Source organism: Oryx dammah, unplaced genomic scaffold (assembly GCF_014754425.2).
Source record: "Oryx dammah isolate SB20612 unplaced genomic scaffold, SCBI_Odam_1.1 HiC_scaffold_27, whole genome shotgun sequence".
Lineage (NCBI taxonomy): Eukaryota > Metazoa > Chordata > Mammalia > Artiodactyla > Bovidae > Oryx > Oryx dammah.
In genome coordinates, this window is record NW_024070211.1 from 59469118 (window position 1) to 59494479 (window position 25362).

At 38.8% G+C, this 25362-nt stretch overlaps 1 protein-coding gene and 1 long non-coding RNA gene across 7 annotated transcripts in view; one reads left to right on the forward strand and one right to left on the reverse strand.

The window, feature by feature from the left end:
- CNTNAP5 (contactin associated protein family member 5) overlaps nt 1-25362 on the reverse strand; it is a 1071087-nt gene that overhangs the window by 610893 nt on the left and 434832 nt on the right. For all 6 annotated transcript variants that reach the window (XM_040228920.1, XM_040228919.1, XM_040228922.1 and 3 more), the window contains one exon: nt 11024-11171. In XM_040228920.1, the coding sequence (XP_040084854.1) occupies nt 11024-11171 (148 nt within the window). The remainder of the gene's footprint in view (nt 1-11023; nt 11172-25362) is intronic.
- LOC120854700 overlaps nt 1-25362 on the forward strand; it is a 381893-nt gene that overhangs the window by 256900 nt on the left and 99631 nt on the right. The gene's annotated exons all lie outside the window — the stretch shown is intronic.

The window sequence follows — 25362 nt, forward strand, 5'->3', positions numbered from 1 at the left end:
AGGAGTCATTCTAGTGAAGGAGAATAAGAATATTTCAGGGGAAAAAAAGCAGCAGGTTTGTACAGCAAGCCCAGTATATGCAGAGAAAACTCTAATTCAAAAAGATACACGCACTCCTATGTTCACAGTGAAAGTGAGTCACTCAGTCGTGTCTGACTCTTTGCGACCCCATGAACTAAACAGGCAATGGAATTCTCCAGGCCAGAATACTGGAATGGGTAGCCTTTCTCTTTTCCAGGGGATCTTCCCAACCCAGGGATCGAACCCAGGTCTCCCAGCTTGCAAGTGAATTCTTAATCAGCTGAGCCACCAGGGAAGCCCAGCAATACTGGAGAGGGTAGCCTATCCCTTCTCCAGCAGATCTTCCCAATCTAGGTATTGAACTGGGGTCTCCTGCATTGCAGGCAGATTCTTTACCAACAAAGCTATCAGGGAAACCCCCTATGTTCATAGCAGCACTATTTACAATAGGCAGAATATGAAGCAACCTAAATATTCATCCACAGATAAGTAGATAAAGAAGATGTGGTGCAGATATACAATGAAATATTACTCACCTATAAAAAATAATGAAATACTACCACTTACAGCAACATTGATGAACCTAGAGATTATGATACTAAGTGAAGATGCCAAATAGAAAATGTTAAATATCATAATATCACTTACATATGGAATTTAAAATATTATACAAATAAACTTATTTACATAACAAAAAGTTTATTTATGTCATTTATTTTTATATTCTATATATAAGTGATATCAAATAAACCTATTTACAAGACAAAAATGGGCTTCCCTCATGGCTCAGGGATAAAGAATCTGCCTGCCAATGCAAGAGATGAAGCTTTGCTTCCTGGGTTGGGAAGATTCCCTGGAAAAGGAAATGGCAACCCACTCCAGTACTCTTGTTTAGGAAATCCCATGGACAGAGGCACCTGATGGGCTATATAGTCCATGGGGTTGCAAAAGAGTCAGAAATGACTTACCAACTAAACAGCAACACCAACAACAACAAAAATATACTCAACAGACATAGAAAACAAAATTATGGTTACCAAAGAGGAAAGAGAGGATAAATTAGGAATTTGGGGATTAATATATACATGCTATTATATATAAACTAGATGAACAACAAAGTCCTACTATATAGCATGGGGAGCTTTACTTACTATCTTGGAATAACTTATAAAGAAAAAGAAGCTTAAAAAGAATATATGTGTGTGTGTGTGTGTGTATGTGTGTGTGTGTAGTTGAGTTACTTTGCTCTATACCTGAAGTAACACAACACTTCAGACCAACCATACTTGAATAAAAATTTTAAAAATAAATAAAAATTTAAAACATAGAATCAAGTGAGAAATTCACAGTCTGTGCAGGGAACTATACATGTGTACTTAGTGGAAGCTGAGTAAAGGAAATGCAGCAAATCAGAGGGGAGTGGAGCATGAAACCCCTTGAGAAGCATGGAGTTTTCCAAAGACTGTGAGTAGCACTTGAAAGGAGCAAGTCAATACTCATTTCAGAAAGGTCTTGACGAGGGAGATCATCAGAGAAGCTCCTGAAATAGCAAGTGAAGAAAGATGGGGGACCATTTTGCAAGTGATAAGCAATCTGGGCACAGGGTATCTAGTGACAGGGCCCATAAAAGAAATCTAAGGCATGGGCTGTTTGCCAAAAGAAGAAAGACAAACAAAAAAACAAAACAAATGTAAAAAGAGTGCCTATCTGTATATGTACGACTGATTCATTTTGCCGTACACCTGAAATGAACATAACATGGTAAATCAACCATAGTTCAACAAATTTTTTTAAAAAAATCCCATTTGGGGCAGACTCTGTCATGCTGACAGATAACTGAAAGACAAACTCTTCAGTTCCCAGTCTGGTTTGATTCTCCAATTGGAGAATGTTTTCCAAATTGGAAAGCAGAGACTTTCTCAGGGAGGCATTGTAGGCTGAGACATTAGAAAAGAGGAAGGGCTCTCCCTTATTATTAACACTTTTCCTCCTGCAGGCCCGATGAAGTCTATTCTCTTTCTGAAAGAAGGTATAGACAACATGGGAAATGTAAGAGAAGAAAGAGGCAAGGTCTACACTGCACACTGTCTTTCTGTGACTCCAGGGCATGAAATAAAGGAATATCTAGCTTTCGTCTGCTTCCCTATGCACCAGTCCTTCCTGCTGCCTGGGACTCCTTTCTGTCAAGGAACTGACTACCAATGTTTGAGACTCAGCTGAGGCCAGAGGGTGTCTCCTAACTCTTTCTAATGCCAACAGTAACACTTGCTTCCTTTCTCCTTTTGGCCTCCCTTGGCCCTAACTGCAGGCATGAAATTAAAAGATGCTTGCTCCTTGGAAGGAAAGCTATAACAAACCTAGACAGCATATTAAAAAGCAGAGACTATGGGGTCTATGGGTGTCTATGGGGTCGCACAGAGTCGGTCATAACTGAAGTAACTTAGCATCAGCAGCAGGAAGAGACAGATGTTTAAAAAAAGTACACAAATAGTTTATGAAATGCAATCATAAAGAATGCTCCAAAGGGAACATATAGGACTTAAGCCCAGTGGGGTTTTCACTGACGGTTCAGTGGATAAGATTTTGTGTCTTCACTGTAAGGGGCACATTGGTCAGGGAACTAAGACCCCACATGACATGCAGTGTGGCCAAAAAAAATTTTTTAATAAAAAACAAAAGAAGTCCAGAAAAGGTCTTATCTTCCTCAAAACCCAAGAGCTTTGTATAATTTGTGGTAGAGCTTAAGTGCTAAGTGAACATTGTCAATTGAATAAATAGATGATCAACTTAATGAATTCCAAAATGGTAAAACCTTATCTTAAGAAATTATTGAACTGTAAGATATCTACCAATCTTTAACAACACACTCAAATGGAATTTTGAGAAAAAGATTTATGAGACCAAAAAAAAATAATATATATATATATATATATATCAGTTCCATAGAATCTACAGTGGGCATATTCATACATACCATGAAATTTCAGAATAATAGCATGGTGGCCCATGCTGAGATAATAAGACTGATAAAACACAGATATTTATTGGATACAGATTTGCTTTTAATGCACGCTGGCACTTAATTGGCAAAGTGCCTGCCCTCACGGGACTTATATTTGGCACAGGGTCTTGAAAAGCAAATGACCAACAAGCCAGAACAAACAGACAAGATTCTGGTTTGTGCAAGGCACCAGGAAGAAAATAAAATCATGTTGTATAACCACGGGTTAATGTTTGGTGCAGAGAAATTAGTACAGGTGACTTGGAAGAGGCGATCAGAGAGGTTAAGTGGTGATATTAGAATTAAGAATCACATTGATTGAAGGAGATGACCATGTAAACCCTGTGAAAAACTGTTCTGTGCCTAAGGAACAGAAAATGCAAAGATCCTTAGGTAGGAAAAACCTGATATATTTCAGGAATAGTAAGAAAGCCTGCATGGATGGAAAGAAAGAAAAGGAAGTGAAAGGGGTAGGCATGCGGCACTCAATAAGGGATTTTAAATGCCAGTCAAGTGCTTCAATTTTAAGTGAAGTAGGCAGTACAATGATATACTTTTATTTCTTATTGATAAAGATCACTTTGGCTACTGCATGAAAAACAGGTTTATGGAAGTCCTGGCAGGAGTAGGAACTGCAGGTAAGAGTCTATTTAAATACTCTGGGTGAGACTGGAAGAGGCTATCACTCAGGGAAGTAGGATAAGTACATGGATTTAAGATATGTCTTGGTGGATTGAACCAGGGAGTGCTTCTATGAACTGTGTAGATGAGGATCAAGGAAGGAGAAATTGAGGCTGCTTCCTAGGTTTCTGTTCTAGCAAATGACTGAATCATTCCATTTGTTAAGATAGGAGATGTGAAACAGCAAGTTGTTAAGAGAATGGTGATCAAGAATTCTGTTTTTACTATAATAAACGAGAGATGTACTAGACTTTCAGGAAGAGATGGCTAGTTTATTGCATATATAATTCCAGGGGTCAGTCTAGGAGATACATATGTGGAGGTGATCAGCATCTAGATGGTATTTAAATTCATGAAACCCTATAAATTTAGCTGGGCATTGGTGGAGAATATCATAATTCAAAAAGATTCATGCACCCTAATGTCCATAGCAGCACTATTTATAAGAACCAAGACATGGAAGCAACCTAAATGTCCATCAACAGAGGAACAGACAAGGAAGATATGGTAGATATATACACTGGAATATTACTCAGCCACAACAAGAATGAAATAATGCCATTCGCGCAACATGGATGGCCTTAGAGATTATCATATTAAGTGAAGTAAGTCAGAGAAAGACAAATCATATGATATCAATTATATCTGGATTTTTTTAAAAAAATGATGCAAATGAACTTAATTACAAAACAGAAATAAACCCACAGACATAGAAAAAAAATCATGGATACCACAAGGGGAAAAGGGAGGGAGGGATGAATTAGGACTTTGGGATTAACAAATACATTCTGCTATGTATAAAACAGATAACCAAGAAGGGTCTACTGTATAGCACAAGGAACTGTACTTCATATCTTGTAATAATCTATAAGGGGAAAGAACCTGAAAAAGATTATATATGTATACATACATATATGTATATGTACAAATATCTATATCTATCTATATTTTATATACACACACATACACACACACACACACACACACACACACACACACACACATATATATGTAAAACTGGGTCACTTTTCTATACACCTGAAACACAACATTATAAATCAACTAAACTTCAATAAATTTTTAAACAAAGAAATAAAGTAGAAGTCCTGAGATAGAGCCCTGAGATGGTAGAGGGGCATGTAAGATAAAAGAGGAAGCTGAGTTTCTAAAAAATGGGAATAGTGAATTGAACCAACTACTACTGAGACATAAGTGTAGTGAGAAAACTGACTGTTGGATCTTAGCTACAAAGAGGTCACTGGTGGTATTAACTGAAAGAGTTTCTGTAGAGCAATCTGCATGAGTCTCCCCAGAAAAATAGAACCAGTAGATTCTGTATATTGAAAGATTCATTGCAAGGAACTGATTTATATGATTGTGGGGGCTGGCGAGGCAAGTCTGAAATTCATCTGTAAATACATGCTGTCAGTAGCGGCAGGCTGGACACTTTCTGGCAGGAGTTGCAGTTGAAGTGCACAGGTAGGAATTTTTAATAGAATGGGAAAGACTAGAGATCTCTTCAAGAAAATTAGAGATACCAGGGAACATTTTATGCAAAGACAGGCTCAATGAAGGACAGAAATGGCATAGACCTAATAGAAGAAGAAGATATTAAGAAGAGGTGGCAAGAATATACAGAAGAACTGTACAAAAAAGATGTTCACAACCCAGATAATCACGATGGTGTGATCACTCACCTAGAGCCAGACATCATGAACTGTGAAGTCAAGTGGGCCTTAGAAAGCATCACTATGAACAAAGCTAGTGGAGGTGATGGAATTCCAGTTGAACTATCTCAAATCCTGGAAGATGATGCTGCAAAAGTGCTGCACTCAATATGCCAGCAAATTTGGAAAACTCAATCGTGGCCACAGGACTAGAAAAGGTCAGTTTTCATTCTAATCCCAAAGAAAGGCAATGCCAAATAATGCTCAAACTACCACACAATTGCACTCATCTCATAGGCTAGTAAAGTAATGCTCAAAATTCTCCAAGCCAGGCTTCAGCAATAAGTGAACTGTGAACTTCCTGATGTTCAAGCTGGTTTTAGATAAGGCAGAGGAACCAGAGATCAAATTGCCAACATCCACTGGATCATGGAAAAAGCAAGAGAGTTCCAGAAAAACATCTATTTTTGCTTTATTGACTATGCCAAAGTCTTCGACTGTGTGGTCAAAATAAACTGTGAAAAATTCTGAAAGAGATGGGATTACCAGACCACCTGGCCCTCCTCTTGAGAAACCTGTATGCAGCTCAGGAAGCAACAGCTAGAACTGGACATGGAAAAACAGACTGGTTCTAAATAGGAAAAGGAGCATGTCAAAGCTGTATATAGTCACCCTGCTTATTTAACTTATATGCAGAGTACATCATGAGAAATGCTGGGCTGGAGGAAGCACAAGCTGGAATCAAGATTGCCAGGAGAAACATCAATAACCTCAGATATGCAGATGACACCACCCTTATGGCAGAAAGTGAAGAGGAGCTAAAAAGCCTCTTGATGAAAGTGAAAGAGGAGAGTGAAAAAGTTGGCTTAAAGCTCAACATTCAGAAAACTAAGATTATGGCATCTGGTCCCATTACTTCATAGCAATTAGATGGGGAAACAGTGGAAACAATGGCTGACTTTATTTTTCTGGGCTCCAGCATCACTGCAGATGGTGATTGCAGCCATGAAATTAAAAGACGCTTACTCCTTGGAAGGAAAGTTATGACCAACCTAGACAGCATATTAAAAAGCAGAGACATTACTTTGTCAACAAAGTCTGTCTAGTCAAGGCTATTGTTTTTCCAGGGGTCATGTATGGATGTGAGAGTTAGACTAGAAAGAAAGCTGAGCACCGAAGAATTGATGCTTTTGAGCTGTGGTGTTGGAGAAGACTCTTGAGACTGAGTCCTTTGGACTGCAAGGAGATCCAACCAGTGCTGAGTGTTCATTGGAAGGACTGATGTTGAAGCTGAAACTCCAATACTTTGGCCACCTGATGCAAAGAGCTGACTCATTTGAAAAGACCCTGATGCTGGGAAAGATTGAGGGAAGGAGGAGAAGGGGACGATAGAGGATGAGATGATTGGATGGCATCACTGACTCAATGGGCGTGGGTTGGTGATGGACAGGGAGGCCTGGCGTGCTGTGGTCATGGCGTCGCAGAGTCGGACACAACTGAGCGACTGAACTGAACTGAATGGAAAAATTCAGTTCTGTCTTAAAACTTCTCAACTGACTGAATCAGGCCCATAGATTATCAATCATAGCTCCTCTCCTTAAGGGCAAATGATGTCAATGTTAAACTCATCACAGCAACACCTGGACTGGTGTCTAGCTGAATCACGGTGGCCTGAAACCTACCAAGTTGACACATGAAACTGACACCATGTGCCTCAAGATGTACCAAAAACAGTTGCAGTGTAATCAGTAACTAAAGACAAGCTTTTGGGAGAGGCTATTTTGCCCAGAGCATGGGAGAGGAGAAGGATAGATAGATAAATAGAGCCATTGGGCTTTTGTAGTTGTTTTGTTTTATGACTTATGCAGCAAAGTTTTATGTTTATAAGAATGAACCAGTAAAAAAAAAGGATAAGATGATTTTGAAAGGGAATTCTTGATCCAGAGGACATGCTGAGATTTTAGTTTTATAGACTAACTAAGAGTCAGATGGGTGTTCTTCTTTCCCAAAGGATAAAACACCAAAGCCCCAGGACAAGTGACGGAAGATTACAGTGTGCCAGCTGGACGATCATCCCAGACAAAGGCATTCTCCATCCAAAAGCTGCTTAAGGGGGTGCAGCTTTCCACCACTCACACTGTGTACCTGAAGGTAATTTTTCTCCTTACAGCAGGGATCCCCAACCTCCAGCCCACAGACCTGTACCTCCTGTCAGATCAGCAGCAGCATTAGATTAGACACAAAGTATACAAAAGTACTGTGTAATGGAGGTAACCTAAAGCTGGTGCTCTGTGACAACCTAGAGAGGTTGGAAGGAGGTTTAAGAGGGAGGGGACATGTGTATGTCTGTGGCTTCTTCATGTTAATGTTTGGCAGAAACCACACAATATTGTGAAGTAATTATCCTTCAATTAAAGATACAATTTTTAAACATTTGGGTCAATATTTGAAAAAAAAAGAAAAGGTAATCTGCTTGAATCATCTCAAAACCATTCCCCCAGCTCTGGTCTGTGGACAAATTGTATTCCACAAAACTGGTCCTTAGTGCTAAAAAGGTTGGAGACCACTGCCTTAGAAGATGTATTTACTTGATGCAGAGCTTTCCTGGAAAAGATTCCTTGGAAAGAAATCTTGGTAGGATAAGACTATCTCAAAGTCAGGAGCTCTTTTCTTGGTCAAGATCTGGGCTTTAGCCAAGCTGAGAACCTTACTGTGGACACTTTTCTTTTCTTTTTTTCAGTGTATTTATTTTATTGGAGGCTAATTTCTTTACAATATTGTAGTGGTTTTTGCCATACACTGATATGAATCAGCCACGGGTGTACATGTGTTCCCCATCTTGATCCCCTCTCCCACCTCCCTCCCCATCCCATCTACTGGGTCATCCCAGTGCACCAGCCCTGAGCACCTTGCATTGAACCTGGACTGGCGATCTGTTTCACATATGATAATATACATGTTACAGTGCTGTTCTCTCAGATCATCCCACCCTCGCCTTCTCCCACAGAGTCCAAAAGACTGTTCTAAACATCTGTGTCTCTTTTGCTGTCTCGCATACCATCATTACCATCTTTCTAAATTCCATATATATGTGTTAGTATACTGTATTGGTGTTTTTCTTTCTGGCTTACTTCACTCTGTATAATATGCTCCAGTTTCATCCACCTCTTTAGAACTGATTCAAATGTATTCTTTTTAATGGCAGAGTAATATCCCATTGTGTATATGTACCACAGCTTTCTCATCCGTTCGTCTGCTGATGGACATCTAGGTTGCTTCCATGTCCTGGCTATTATAAACAGTGCTGTGATGAACATTGGGGTACATGTGTCTCTTTCAATTCTGATTTCCTCGATGTGTATGCCCAGCAGTGGGATTTCTGGGCCATAAGGCAGTTCTATTTCCAGTTTTTTAAAGAATCTCCACACTGTTCTCCATAGTGGCTATACTAGTTTGCATTCCCACCAACAGTGTAAGAGTGTTCCCTTTGCTCCACACCCTCTCTAGCATTTATTGTTTGTAGACATTTGGATAGCAGCCATTCTGACCAGTGTGAGATGGTACCTCATTGTGGTTTTGATTTGCATTTCTTTGATAATGAGTGATGTTGAGCATCTTTTCATGTGTTTGTTAGCCATCTGTATGTATGTCTGCTTTGGAGAAATGTCTGTTTAGTTCTTTGGCCCATTTTTTGATTGGGTCATTTATTTTTCTGGAATTGAACTGCAGGAGTTACTTGTATATTTTTGAGATTAGTTGTTTGTCAGTTGCTTCATTTGCTATTATTTTCTCCCATTCTGAAGGCTGTCTTTTCACTTTGCTTATAGTTTCCTTTGTTGGGGCACTTTTCTTAAGAGATGGTTGCCTTGCTGTCATCAGATTGTCAAAGGGGCAATCACCTGAAAAGAACTACACATGGTGCTCAAGGGTCTCTCTGTTGTTCAGTTGATTATTTAACTTGATGTTCTGAGCCTTTTTGTACAAACACTCAGAGCAATGAACATGGAAAATAGGGACAACTGACAGGACAGAGAAAACAAATGTATGAGGATGTGTAAAAGAGAAATTGAATTATTGCAGCAAAATAGATGGCTGAAGTAGTAATATAAATACTCCTTTTATTTCAGCATGAATGCTTCATGTTTAACCTAAAATAAGCCTCCTAGTGTAATAGGGAAGAACAAATATGACTCCACATTAGATCTTTTAAAAATGGATTAGAACATGTTTCTTTACTTTAATCTTTGTATTCTATTGCTCAGAGTTGAGAATTTTGCCAGTGGTCTGATATATATAGGAGAGCCTGTTCAGGGTTCTGACCTTTTAAGGGTATAACACTTTTCCATTCACATAGAGATACAAAATTACAGAACAGAGAATAATATTTGTCTTGTTGGAAATTTACAGGAACATTGTTACCTGATCTATGTGGACAGCTATAAGAACAAAAGATTCTGGGACCAAGAGGTTTTCAATAATTAAACATGCCCCTCCCTTCAGTTCAGTTCAGTTCAGTTCACTTGCTCAGTTGTGTCCGACTTTCCGACCCCATGAATCGCAGCATGCCAGGCCTCCCTATCCATCACCAACTCCCGGAGTTCACTCAAACTCATGTCCATCGAGTTGGTGATGCCATCCAGCCATCTCATCCTCTGTCTTCCCCTTCTCCTGCTGACCCCAATCCCTCCCAGCATCACGGTCTTTTCCAATGAGTCAACTCTTCACATGAGATGCCCCTCCCTTACCTTGCCTTTTAAAGAGCTTTGCCAAATTCTGGGGAGTTCTGGGTTTTTAGACATAAGCAACCAGTTCTCTTGCTTGTCTCTGCAATAAATATTTCTCTCTTCCAAACTCTGATGTTTCTGTTTATTTGGCCTCATTGTGTATTTGGTACACAAACTTGCATTTGGTAATATTAGTTGTGACAACTGTTATCAAGGAAGAGGTAACATGGGAATCTGGATGCCCCAGAGATCCTGGGTTAGAAAACACCCATGTCCTCACACTAGATGTCTATACTTTTTGATAGAAGGGCTGGAATGCAAGGCAGCTTCTCCTTGATTTAATGGTTTGTTGGAGCATCTGTTTTAAGCACATTCTTTCTAAAAGTGCTTGTTCAAGATAAAGGCAATCTTTTCACAGTTCTAGAGTTCTACTTATGTTTGTGATCTTCCTTATCTGCAAGATGGAGCTCTACTTTTAAATTCAGCCCAAACAATTCAGAAGAATGGAGTGTCTGCATAATTCCAAGAGAGAAACATCCCACATATTACACTGAGTTGAAATCTTTCTTCTCTTTCCCTTCTAGAACAAGGAAGGGAAGAGTTTTATAATACTTCATCCCACTCCTGGGAAAGGACTAAAATTATTTTAGTACTGCAAAGGTAAGTGATAGCTCAAACTCCAAGAGTTCTTCATTTTGAACACTTTTTGTTAAACCCAATCATCTTATCTCCAAACTACTTCATCCTTAAATAAACGTACTTCTACGTCTGGGTTGAGTTTCACATTTTCAAATACGCATATGTCATTAAACTATAGAAATGATTTTGAAATGATTGAGATTGCATTCTCAGTGTCAACAATCTGGTACAGTGTGGGTAATGCCACTTGCAAACACACACCAGTGCTGATAATTTGTGTGGGTACTTACTATAGGAGCATCCGTAGACTTCAACCCTCATGCCAATCTTTCCGCTTGGATTCCACTCCAGGGGGACAAAGCGAATGAACCGGGCTCTCACAGAATGCAGTAACTTGTGGTGCATCACACTGTCAGCATTCATGTTTCCTGCAAATGTCTGTGGGAAGAAATGGAAGCCAGGTGAGATCTGTGACACCATGGCAGCACTGTCACCTGAGCTTAAGGACCATGAATGGAAATCCAGCCATGATATTCCATAAAGTCTTGCAAAGAAAATCCTCAATGTCTCAGATCTTCCAAATGAAATATGACTCTGGTGAAAATTCTGCATTATGTGTTAATTCTGCAATAAATATAAATATTTATATTTATATAATAAATATAATAATTACTAATAATTGTGGCACCCCACTCCAGTTACTCTTGCCTGGAAAATCCCATGGACGGAGGAGCCTGGAAGGCTTCAGTCCATGGGGTCGCTGAGGGTCGGACACGACTGAGTAACTTCACTTTCACTTTTCACTTTCATGCGTTGGAGAAGGAAATGGCAACCCACTCCAGTGTTCTTGCCTGGAGAATCCCAGGGATGGGGGAGCCTGGTGGGCTGCCATCTATGGGATCGCACAGAGTCGGACATGGTTGAAGTGACTTAGCAGCATGCAATAAATATAAATATTTATAAAATATAAATAAAAAATAAATAAAAATAAATATAATATATATATATATAAATAGAGAGAGCTGCTGTACATTATTCTTTAAAAAACTCCTTCCCCAAGATTTTATAAGTAAGTCAATCCTAGTAAGTCACAAGGCATGACACACAATAGCTTTACTAAGTAAATAACACAATGAAATTCTGATATTCCTAACACTGATAATTACTGTAGTATGGAAGATAACTGAAAAATCTCTTCATGGATGAAAAGGCTTTTATAGAAGCAATTGTTACCATTAATTGAAGCCAATCACTAAGCAAAGACTTTTTCATGATCATTATTACTATTTAATAGATTAAAAAGAAAACTGAAGCCTAGAGAGAGAAAAAAGAGGATGCAAAATATCTTTAAATCATCTAATTGGTTAGCAATTATTCTATGGTTCAATTTCAAAGTTGTCCTATTCCAAAGCATATGGCTTTTCTATAGCCACTCATTTTTTAACTATTCCATTGTCAATTGCTCCATGAGGGAGAACAGGAGTCTCTGGTTTTTATGTAATTTATATTCATACTTTCTTGTGAAGGTTAAGCAAAGGAACACACAGCATGGGAGATATTTGGTACACTAAAATTATGCCTCCTAGCCTTCATTTGGATGAATGATTTTTGAGGTAGAAATTTTCTACAGATGGAATCCAAAGTCTCCTACCTAATTTTTTTTCCCCACTGGGGTAAAATATGAATAACATAAAATGTGCCATTTAAACCATTTTAAAGTATATATTTCAGTGGCATAAAGTACAATCACATTATTATGCAACCATCACCCCTATCCATCCCCAGAACTTTCTCATTATCCCAATTGTACCTAATCGTTAAGGTAGGATGTCAGGTAGCACACTGATTAGTTTGCTTCATTATGAATCATCACCAGTCTTCTTTTCCAACTCAAGTATTCATGGGTAAAGCCTTCATGCTAATGTTCTATCAACACCAACCAAACCATTGGTTTCTCAAATGGCTAAGAGAATACCAAGTAAAAGGATTTTATATATGTAATGGAATCCATTTCAATGATTCAAATCTTAACTTTGATAGTATTCTCGTAACATCTGTGAATCTAGGGTAATTCGAACAATCTGACATTTCTGCTGTACACAAAACACCCACTGGCTAATAACTGTGACATTAGAAAATTAATATAGTCACTATTATATATCGTAAAGTGGCTTATGAAGAACAGAGATGCTCACTTTCTCCTTTGCAGCAAAACTCTGATGCAAGAGAATGATTTGGGGGAGGGGAATTCCTTGAGATTCAAATCTAACTTTCTTCCCCACAGGTTTGTCAAAGATTTGGTCATTGTCTCAATCCAGGAAAAAAAAAAAAAAAAAAGGTTCTCTTCAGCAGACTCATCTTTAGCATGTCCTGTTCCAACTTTAGCAACTGATACAGATATAAAACCTCTTCAACCTTTCCCCACCTAGGAAAGACTCTTCCCTGCAGAATGTAGTTCTTTTCAAAATTTACTTCTTTGATACACGAATTTGGGAGGTGGTTAAAGATTCTGGTAGTTTTTCACTCTTCGATGCCTTGAACATATTTCATGTTTTTCTACCACCAAACTTGGGAGACTTCAATTTAATTCTCTGGATTCCATTAATTGTGTTTCCTACAACCCACTCCCCAAGCATGTAGAGACTCTATATTTTCAGCATCCCATATAGAAACTGAATTTTAAACAGGACTTTATTCACACTGAGGGTGATGGGGGAATCCTCACCTATGTTCTAAGTGACTTATAGACTGAATATATCTTAAGCTTATATTGAAATCCTGATTGTAAAATTCTAGAAAAAGTTTTATTTGGGGAGCTTGGAATCTTCAGATGCCACGTGTTCTGAAGAGGGAATCCTGGATTCTCACCCAAATGGTCAGCATCATGGCATCATTGTGTAATATGGACAAACAATTTATTCTTTCTGATCTTCACTCCCTTGCAATATTGAGATCTCAGCATCTCAACATTTCAAGGTTTCTTACTATTCTAGAGTCATATTGTTTGCAGTGTCATAGTCCCGTGAATACACATCTGAACAGACCCAAGGTCACAAAGTTTTGAGATTTCAAAGTGTGCAGTGCATGATCCCAGAGCCCTCCTAGAGCTAGCAGCGTGAACAGTTAGAGACAGAGGCAGACTGAATCTGCAACCGAAAGCTCACCAAGCTCACCAGTTCGTCTTCCTACAAGGTCAAAAAAATTCATTGCTTGGCAATACAAGAATTTGTACGCTGGGATGAAAAGCAAAGAATCTTATTCTCCAGGTGCTTGGATCCCAAGGCCCTACTAAGATGCTTTAAAAATACCACTGTCTCAATGTCAGCTCAGTTGCTGAAGATAGCAACTGAACAACAGTGGAATGACAGGTGACTTCTCTCAGGAAACAATGGAGTCCAACAAATGCTATAAGTATGAAACTCTCAGTCTCACACTCTATATCCAGCAAAAATAGCTTTCAAATCTGAAGGGAAAATAGTACAATTTCATTTAAACAAAAGCTGTGACAATGTATTACCTACAGATCTCCACTGTTAAGAAGTGTAAAATAAGTTCTACACTCTAAAGAAACTGATTCCAGATGGAACATTCAGTGTACAAGAAGAGATGGAGAATAAGCAAAGTGGTAAATAGGTGGCTAAATATAAAACTATTTGTATTTCTTTTCTTAAATATTTTAAAAGTCAGTACTCAGTTTAAAGGAAAAATAATAATATACTGTGATGTTGACAGCAAATGTAGAAGTGAACGTGTCAATAAAACCACAAAGGATGGCATGCGGAATGTAGGCTAAAGAAAATTATACTGTTGCAAGGCCATGAGACGATATATAAAATGGTATGTCTCCATGTCCTGGCTATTATAAACAGTGCTGCGATGAACATTGGGGTACATGTGTCTCTTTCAATTCTGGTTTCCTCAGTGTGTATGCCCAGCAGTGGGATTGCTGGGTCATAAGGCAGTTCTATTTGCAATTTTTTAAGGAATCTCCACACTGTTCTCCATAGTGGCTGTACTAGTTTGCATTCCCACCAACAGTGTAGGAGGGTTCCCTTCTCTCCACACCCTCTCCAGCATTTATTGCTTGCAGATTTTTGGATTGCAGACATTCTGACTGGTGTGAAGTGGTACCTTATTGTGGTTTTGATTTGCATTTCTCTAATAATGAGTGATGTTGAGCATCTGTTCAAGTGTTTGTTAGCCATCCTTATGTCTTCTTTGTGGAAATGTCTATTTAGTTCTTTGGCCCATTTTTTGATTGGGTCATTTATTTTTCTGGAATTGAGCTGCAGGAGGTGCTTGTATATTTTTGAGATTAGTTGTTTGTCAGTTGTTTATAATAGCCAGGACATGGAAACAACCTAGATGTCCATCAGCAGATGAATGGATAAGAAAGCTGTGGTACATATACACAGTGGAGTATTACTCAGCTGTTAAAAAGAATACATTTGAATCAGTTCTGATGAGATGGATAAAACTGGAGCCGATTATACAGAGTGAAGTAAGCCAGAGAGAAAAACACCAATACAGTATGCTAACACATATATATGGAATTTAGAAAGATGGCAATGATGACCCTGTATGCAGGACAGCAAAAAAGACACAGATGTGTATAGCGGACTTTTGGACTCAGAGGGAGAGGGAGAGCGTGAGATGATTTGGGAGAATGGCATTGAAACATGTATAATATCATGTAAGAATCGAATTGCCAGTCTATGTCTGATGCAGGGTACGGCACGCTTGGGGCTGGTACACGGGGATGACCCAGAGAGATGTTGTGGGGAGGGGGGTGGGAGGGGGGTTCATGTTTGGGAACGCATGTACACCCATGGTGGATTCATGTCAATGTATGGCAAAACCAATACAGAATTGTAAAGTAAAATTAAAAAAAAATGGTATGTCAATTTGTACACCCATGGTGGATTTATATCAATGTATGGCAAAACCAATACAGAATTGTAAAGTAAAATAAAAAATAAATAAATAAATAAATAAAGTTAAAAAAAGGAAGTAAATTTAAATAAGCCAAGAATGCATTAAAATAAACCAAAGAGGTATAATCACAAAGCCAATATAAAAGAAGGAATACTAAAATACGATAACAACAACAGTGAAGCACCAATGCTCATTTAATGTGAAATAAGATAAGAAATGAGAAATGAATAAATACAGAGGATAAATTTCAAGGTAGTAAACTTAAAACTTTTCCAGTGGATAATTACATTAAAAGAAACCTGAGTCAAACCTCAGTTAAAGGCATACATTGTCAGGCTAGATAAAAAAAGTAAGGCTTATTGATACACTTTTTTTGCATAATACTCTTTTTAAAATAAAGACATTGACAGGTTAAAAGTAAAATGAAGGGAAAAGACATTTTATGCAAACAATAGGCACAATAAACCTGGATTTTCTCTATTAATATCAGACATTGTAAGCTGTATTACAAGATAGGAGAGAGTTTCAAAATTATAAAGGGTCAATTCACCATGAAGACAAAAACACTTTGCACATGCACCTACAACAGAGATTCAAAAATAGTGAGAATATAAGATTCAACAATATTATGAGAACTTGGTTAATTAATGTTCATGGAATACTTCATTGAATGCTGATTATATATTATTTTCAAATGCATGTGGAACATTGACTGACACTATATCCTACTCAATAAGTCCTGAAGAAACCATAGCTTGTTTTCTTACCACAATTAAATTAGATTAGGAATTGATAATAATTAATTATCTAGAAAACTTCAAATATTTAGATGTTTACAAACACACTTTCAAGTAATCCTTAGGTCAACAAGAAACCATAATGGAAATTAGAAAACAATGGAAATTGAATAATGATAGAAATATTGTATCAAAATTTTTGCTTCTAATGAAAGCAGTCCTTAGAAGATAATTCATGGCTTTAAAGGTTTTTTAAAAGATATAATAAGAAAGATATAAAATTTAAAATCTAAGCCCCCACTCTAAGATTTAAAAAAAAGAGTAAATTGAACTCTGAAGAGTGTTAGATTGGAATACTACTAATCCATAAAAGCAGTCACCTTTTGCAAAGGGCACATAATCTTTGATCCTATGCATATGAAGTTACAAGGGATGCAAAACTAAGCTCTGATGATAGAAATTAGAACAGAAATGTTCTTAATGACGACAGGCAGAAAATGTACAACGGCATTCATCACAATCTGATCATAACATCTTTGTGAGGTAGGAAATCTGTATTATCTTATTTTAAAGATGAGAAAACTTAGTTTGGCAGAGAATTTAAGTGGAATCATAAATCATAAGAGATTATCAAGTTGGTACTGGATTATAAATATTTTAACTAAAGCCCAATTACCCTTTTATTGCATTCCAAATAACACCCTCTTATGTCATGTTTCTGAAACCAAAAAATTGCTTAGCCCTCTGCATATTTTACTTTGCCTCACTCTATTTATCATCAGGAAGGTTTTAGCCAGCTTCCTCACTGAAAGAGGCACCCCGGCATACACACACCCACCTACACACACACATTTCACATACCCACCTATACACACATCTAACTTTTCTGAATTTGCAACACATCTTACAATTGTGCAGCCAATAACTATAGTGTCCCCACCTTACCAGGAAACCCCAGAAATCAGATAAGTTAATTTTGAACAGCACTTTCACTTTTTACTTTCATGCATTGGAGAAGGCAATAGCAACTCACTCCAGTGTTCTTGCCTGGAGAATCCCAGGGTTGGGGAAGCCTGGTGGGCTGCCGTCTATGGGGTTGCACAGAGTCGGACACAACTGAAGCGACTTAGCAGCAGCAGCAGCAACACATATATTACTTGTCAGGGGTCTGTTTTGTTCTCACTCCACAAGTGGTATTATACTTAGTTTGGGTTCAGGTTTTATACTTTGTCACCATATATGTTATCATTACTATCTTAAGAAATCACGCATATGGTTCATGATAAAGCTGCATGTTGATTTTGTTCCTTTGCAGGAATGCAATGCTAACATTGGTCTTTCTGTCTCCCTTCTACTTCTAAAGTTAAAGGAGCTTGATCAGAGGTGTTAAGTCCCTATGTGCTTATAAAAGAAAACAAACACACAGAGTGGGTTCATGATGTGGGGTGAGGGTGGGGGAGTTCTTCATCCTGGGCAGATAGAAGGAGCCACAGGTAATTGAAGGGAAAGAGGTAGAGTAAGCCTTCAGCTGCTTCAGATACCCATTCCTTGACATTAAGCAACATTTTGGTTGACAAATGGAAGATCCTGGTGTCATAATGAAGGTGCAGATTCTATTTTCCTGCTTTATTAGGCAGCTAATGGAGGAGGCATAAATGGTGAGGCTAAGGGGGACTCCAGCCAGCACTTATCAATGGAGAGTGGACCCATCTGGGTTAGCTGCCATCGGAACATCTCATTTGGAGGCAAGGAATACACCAGGTTGAGTGAGTATACTATACTGACAGCTCTGACTGGCAGCTGGATTGCATGCAGCCAGGTGCCACAGGGAAGATGTTGTTACTTTGCCTAACTGCAGTCTGGACAAGAAAGAACAGGTACAAGCCCCAAATTCTGCTTCAGTAACCTTTAAAGAAAATATCAGGATTTCTCAGGGAGATTTCTTATTTCAAGTCATGTGTCCTGCCAAACATATCACCCTGCCCCAGGATCAGGATTAAGAGAAGTGGTAAAAAAAAAAAAAAAAGGGAAAGAAAGGGCATGAGCTTTGGGTGCTAATCTTAACAAATTCTGAGATTCGCTCTGTTGTCCCTAGCAAGGCTCTTAAACTATAACTGCCTTGGAAAAACAGGTTGCATGTTATTTTAAACTGGAGTGTGTAGCTTAATGTATGGAATGTGTTTTATTTTGTTTTGCTTAACTTGTATTGCAATATAGCTGATTTACAATGTTGTGTTAATTTGAGATGTACAGCAAAGTGATTCAGTTATACATATATATATATATAGATATATATATTATTTTTTAGATTCTTTTCCCTTAGAGATTATTATGAAAGGTTGAGTAGAGTTCCCTGTGCTATACAGAAGGTCCTTGTTGGTTATCTATTTTATATAGGCTGTTAGTCGCTCAGTCATGTCCAATTCTTTGCTACTTCATGGACTGTAGCCTGCCAGGCTCCCCTGTCCATGGAATTCTCCAGCCAAGAATACTGGAGTGGATTGCCATTCCCCTCTTCACAGGATCTTCCTGAACCTGGGTCTCTCACATTTCAGGCAGATTCTTCACCATTTGAGCCACCAATAATAGTGTGTATATCCCCTTCATGGATCAGTGCCTTGTTGTGGTGAAGGGGCCTGTGTAACTCAATGAAACTATGAGCCATGCCACGGAGGGCCACCCAAGATGGACAGGTCATGATGGAGAGTTCTGACAAAATGTGATCCACTGGAGGAGGGAATGGCAAACCACCCCAGTGTATTTCTTGTGAGAACCCCATGAACTATATAAAAAAGCAAAAAGAAATGACACTGAAAGACAAGCCTTCCAGGTCAGAAGGGCAATATGCTGCTGGGGAAGAACAGAGACTCTACTAATAGCTCCAGAAAGAATGAAGAGGCTGGACCAAAGTGGAAACAATGTTCAACTGTGGATATGTCTGGTGATGAAAGTAAAATCCAATGCTATAAAGAGCAGTACTGCATAGGAACCTGGAATGTTAGGTCCATGAATCAAGGTAAATTGGACATGGTCAAGCAAGAGATGGCAAGAGTAAATATTGACATCTTAGCAATTAGTGAACTAAAATAGATGAGAATGAGTGAATAGAATTCAGATTACCATTAAATCTACTACTTTGGGCAAGATACCATAAAAGAAATGGAGCAGCCCTCATAATCAAGAAGAGTCCAAAAATGCAGTAATTGCTTTCTGTTGGGCTGCCGTCTATGGGGTCACACAGAGTTGGATACGACTGAGGCGACTTAGCAGCAGCAGCAGCAGCAGCAGCAGCAGCAGCTTGCAACCTCAAAAACAACAAAAATGATTGTTTCATTTCCAAGTCAAACCATTCAACATTACAGTAATTCAAGTCTATGCCTCAACCACTAATGCCAAAGAAACTGAAGATGATCAGTTCTATGAAGATCTAGAAGACCTCCTAGAACTAACACCAAAAAAAGATGTCCTATTCACTGTAGGGGATTGGAATGCAAAAAGTAGGAAGTCAAGAGATATCTGGAGTAACAGGCAAGTTTGGCCTTGAAGTACAAAATGAAGCAAGCCAAAGCCTAACAGAATTTTGCCAAGAGAATGCACTGGTCATAGCAAACACCCTTTTTCAAAAGCACAGGAGATGACTTTTACACATGAACATCACCAAATGGTCAGTACTGAAATCAAATTGACTACATTTTTTTGTAGCCAAAGATGGAGAAGCAATATACAGTCAGGAAAAATAAGACCTGGAACTGACTGTGGCTCAGATCATCAGCTTCTCATAGCAAAATTCAGGCTTAAATTAAAGAAAGGGGAAAGCCACTAAGCCAGTCAGGTATGACTTACATCAAATTCTCTATGATTATATAGTGGAGGTGACAGATAGATTCAAGGGATTAGATCTAGTAAACAGAATACCTGAAGAACTATGGACAGAGGTTCACAATATCGTACAGAAGACAGCAAACAAAATCATCCTAAAGAAAAATAAAAGCAAGAAGACAAAGTGGTTGTCTGAGAAGACTTTATAAACAGGTGAAGAAATAAGAGAAACAAAAAGCATAGGAGAAAGGGAAATTTACACCCAACTAAATGCAGAGTTCCAGAGAAGAGCAAGGAGAGCCAAGAAGGCCTTCTTCAATGAACAATGCAGGAATGGCTGTTTATTGTCACCCTGTTTATTTAACTTAAATGTTGAGCACATTTTTCCAGGTGCCAAGCTGAAAGAGTTACAAGCTGGAATCAGTATTGCTGGGAGAAATATCAGAAATAAGGAACTAAAGATCCTCTTGATGAGGGTGAAGGAGAAGAGTGAAAAAGCCAGCTTAAAACTCAAAGATCATAGCATCCAGTCCCATCACTTCATGGCAAAATAGAAGGGGAAACAATGGAAACAGTGACAAACTTTTTTCCTTGGGCTCCAAAATCACTGTGGAGGGTGAACTGCAGCCATGAAATTTAAAGATATTTACTCCTTGGAATAAAAGCTATGACAAAACTAGACAGTGTATTAAAAAAGCAAAGACATTACTTTGCTGACAAAGGTCCATATAGTCAAAGCCCTGTTTTTCCACTAGTCATGTACAGATGTGAAAAGTGGACAGTAAAAAAGGCTGAACACTGAATAACTGATGCCTTTGAACTTTGGTACTGGAGAAAATTCTTGAGAGTCCCTTGGACAGCAAGGAGATCAAGCCAGTCAATACTAAAGGAAATCAACCCTGAATATTCATTGGAAGAACTATTGCTAATGCTGAAGCCCCAATACTTTGGCCACTTTTTGCAAAGAGTGGACTCACTGGAAAAGACCCTGATGCTGGGAAAGATTGAAGGCAGAAGAAGAAGAAGCAACAGAGGATGAGATGGTTTGATGGCATCACCGGTTCAATGGACATGAACTTGGGAAAATTCAGGGAGGTGGTGAAGGATAGGGGAGTTTGGCATCCTGCCATCCATGGAATCATGAAGAGTTGGACAAGATTTGGCGACTGAACAACAGTGTGTACATGTTAACCCCAAATTCTAAGTTATCCCTCTTCCCCCTTTCTGCTTTGGAAACCATAAATTTGTATTCTATGTCAGTTTCTGTTTTGTAAATAAGTTTGTATCATTTTTTAAAATTCCACATATAAGCAATACCATATGATATTTGCCTTTAGCTCTTTCTGCACTATTTACCCTAGCCAAGACATGGAAGCAACCCAAGTGTCCATTGATGGATGAATGGATAAATAAAATGTGGTGTGTGCGTGTGTGTGTATGTGTGTGTGTGCCCGTGCGCGTATGTTGTTGAGTCACTAAATCTTGTCCTTGTCCTTCACTGTCTTCTGGAGTTTGCTCAGACTCATGTCCATTGAGTAGGTGATGCTATCTAACCTTATCTAATCTCATCCTCTGCAGTGCCTTTCTCCTTTTGCCTTCAATCTTTCCCACCATCAGGATCTTTTCTAATGAATCAGCTCTTCATATCAGATGGACAAAGTATTGGAGCTTCAGCTTCAACATTAGTCCTTCCAATGAACATACATACATACACATATTTATATTTATTTATTTATATATGGATATTTTTGTTGTTGCTTTAGTTGCTAAGTCACGTCCAACTCTTTTGTGACCCCATGGACTGTAGATCACCAGTCTTCTCTGCCCTTGGGATTTCCCAGGCAAGAATACTGGAGTAAGCTGCTAATTCCTTCTCCAGAGGATCTTCCCAATGCAGGCATTGAACTTGTGTCTCCTGTATTAGCAGTTGGATTCTTTATCACTGAGCCACCAGGGAAGCCCAATGGAATATTACTCAGCCATAAAAAAGAATGAAATGCCATCTGCAGCAAAATGAATGGACCTAGAGATCATCATACAAAGTGAAGTAGCTCACAGTATTTCTTAAAAGTACATAAGAGCATTCACTAATCCAAACCAAAAATGTGTAGTTGTTTCAAAATCAGTGAACTGCACATAGCCTGACATCATTCACACTGAGTTGCTGAATGACTGAGTGAATAAACAAACAGACATAATGTTTATGAATCTTGGTTTTCTCATCAGGAAAAGCATTAAAATATAATCTCCAGGATTGCATCTTACATAAGATACCATTGCAAATGACACTGCACACAGTAGACTCTCACCAATGCAAGCCATACTTTTAAAGAAAGAGACAGAAAGAGAGAAAGACAGATTTCAATAGCTGAGTCTTGGGTACAAATATCTTTCTGTAAAATATATTTTGAAACAATGACTTATTAATATCCTCCAGTCCCACATAAGGCATTTGTCAACCCTACTTAAAATTTCTGAATGACATTCAAAGGCTCTCCCCACAAAAGAGTGGAAACATAAACTAAGGACTAGCAGCCCAGAGCTAATTAGGAAATCAGCTTTGGGCATTTAATAAGATATATTTAATAAGGCAGGGGGTAATTAACATGCAAACCACAGAGTTATAGCTAAGATGGATAAACCCACTCAGGCTTCCATGTTCCAAACTACTATTCAGGGGTTCTTGTTGAATTTATTTCTGACAGGCCGAGAGGAAAGTGAGAGGAAGGCATTAGGTGTTGACCAATTTTGGCTCACAGAGATTCTGAAATGATAGACTTTAAGGAGTTAAAAACGATAATTAAACCATTGGAATTTTTTTCTAACTTGTTTGCAGTACATTGCCCATTATAAGTGTCTATGTGGTATGCGTGCATACTAAGTCACTTTAGTAATGTCCAACTCTGTGCAACCCTATGGACTGTAGCACCCCAGGCTCATCTGTCCATGGGATTCTCCAGGCAAGAATACTGGAGGGGATTGCCATGCCCTCCTCCAGAGGATCTTCCCAACCCAGGGATCAAACCCACGTCTCTATGTATCCTGCATTGGCAAGAGGGTTCTTTACCACTAATGCCACCTGGGAAGCCTCTGTATGGTATATCTACTTGTAATTTTATAGAAGCAATTATTTAAAGAAATTAGGACCACTCAGCTGGCTCTTGACCTGTATATGAGCGTGGTCCCATTTGAGATGCTGGAGATAGTCTCTATCTTGATCTGGGTAGTGGTTAGAGGGTATATGTATATATTTATATTGGTCCAGGTGTACCCTCTAAATTCACTTTATATATAGCAAATGCACTTTAGTTTTTAAAGGTATATCTATTTTTTCAAATAGGAGATGCAGGTTTGATCCCTGGGTGGAGAAGTTCCACTGGAAGAGGAAATGGCAACCTACTCTAGTATTCTTGCCTGGAAAATCCCATGGACAAGAGGGGCCTAGTGCGTGGGAAGTGACATGGATCAGTCATCCTTTTTGCCAACTATTCAGATCAAGCTAGAAAGGTGGGCCCACTCTCCACTCCCTTTCTTTTTTTCTTTTTTTTTTTTTTACACTGTCTATTGCCATTTATTGAAGTCTTGAAGATTTTCAATGTGTTGAATACCACACTAACTCTATACCCCATTTCTTCACCATTCTCCTAGTGTGATGAACCAGGGTGATCCTCTGTAATCTGTATTAAAACTATTTCATCAGTTACTCAAGCACAAATAGAGTTTACTGAATTTCAAGAGTTATAAGCACTAGGAAAGGGTAAAGCTATTTAAAAAAAAATTTTTGAGGACTTTTCAGGTGGTGTTAGTGTAACAAACCTGTCTGCCAGTGCAGGAGACATAAGAGATGCAGCTTCTATCCCTGAGTCAGAAAGATCCTCCAGAGGAGGGCATGGCAAATGACTCCAGTATTCTTGCCTGGAGAATCCCATGGACAGAGGGGCCTGGTGAGCTACAGTCCATGGAGTCACAAAGAGTCAGACATGACTAAAGCAACTTAGCATGTAGCAGCAGCACTGGTAGTCCAGTTGTTGAGAATCTGATTGTCAATGCTGGGGTTCACAGGTTCGATCCCTGGTCCAGGAAGATTCCACGTGTCACAGGAAAACTAAGTCTGTGAGCTGCAACTACTGAGCCCATGCACCACAGCTGTTTAAGCTGGCCCACCCTAGAGCCCATGCTCTGCAAGAAGAGAAACCACCACAATGAGAAGCCAGCACACTGCAACTAGAGTAGCCCCACTCTCCACAACTAGACAAAACCCACATGCAGCAATGAAGACTCAGCACAGCCAAAGGGGGGAAAAATGAAGTTGAAGGACTTTCTAATCACCATTGGCTTTAACAAGTAAGCTTTACTGATTTGAAGGAAGTTTCTGAATTAAGTTGATCAAAACTCTTCCCAGACCAATAGAAACATTATGTACACAATTAGCTACCATCTTCTCTATGACAATGTTTGTGTCTGGGTCATGTTTTACTAGAAAATAAAATACAATCAACTAATAATGTAGAAATTATGTCTATCAACTCACAGCTCAATAGGAATGTGGCTTTACTGTCTACTGGCTTGGATGATCCAGAGTGCTAATTATTCTTGAGGATAATATGAATGTAAAGGTATTTGTTTTTTAAAATGAGTATATGCTGATGACACCAAAGTCCTCCATTGCCACTGCTGAATTTTTTCAGAGTTCTGGTTTTTGTGTAACTTCTGCTGTGTTACATATAAAGGGTACCAAAGTGACTGTTGAGATATGTCATGTATTTATGTTTCCACCTCTGTGCTGAGAACTGTAACACCAACACATGTAGCAGCTTGTCCATATGACACATGCCTGAAAAGACTGAAATACCCTCTTAGCAAAATTAGACTTTTCACACTCCACTAAAACAAAGAGAAACAATGCCTTTGTCCTTCTTCAATTTCTGGAAATGAAATCAAAAGTTTTCTGGACTTACTCCTCTGTGAAATGAGGGAGCGTCAGAGTTGACAGGAGGACTTGGCCTATCAGAGGACTTGGCGTTAAGCAGAGACATGGTAGAAGGGTGGGAGCCAAAGCAAGAAAGAGATTAACTGGAGTATCCAGAGTAAAGCTGCGGAGTGAAGGAAAAGTGCAAAACAAAGCTGGCAGCCGTCAG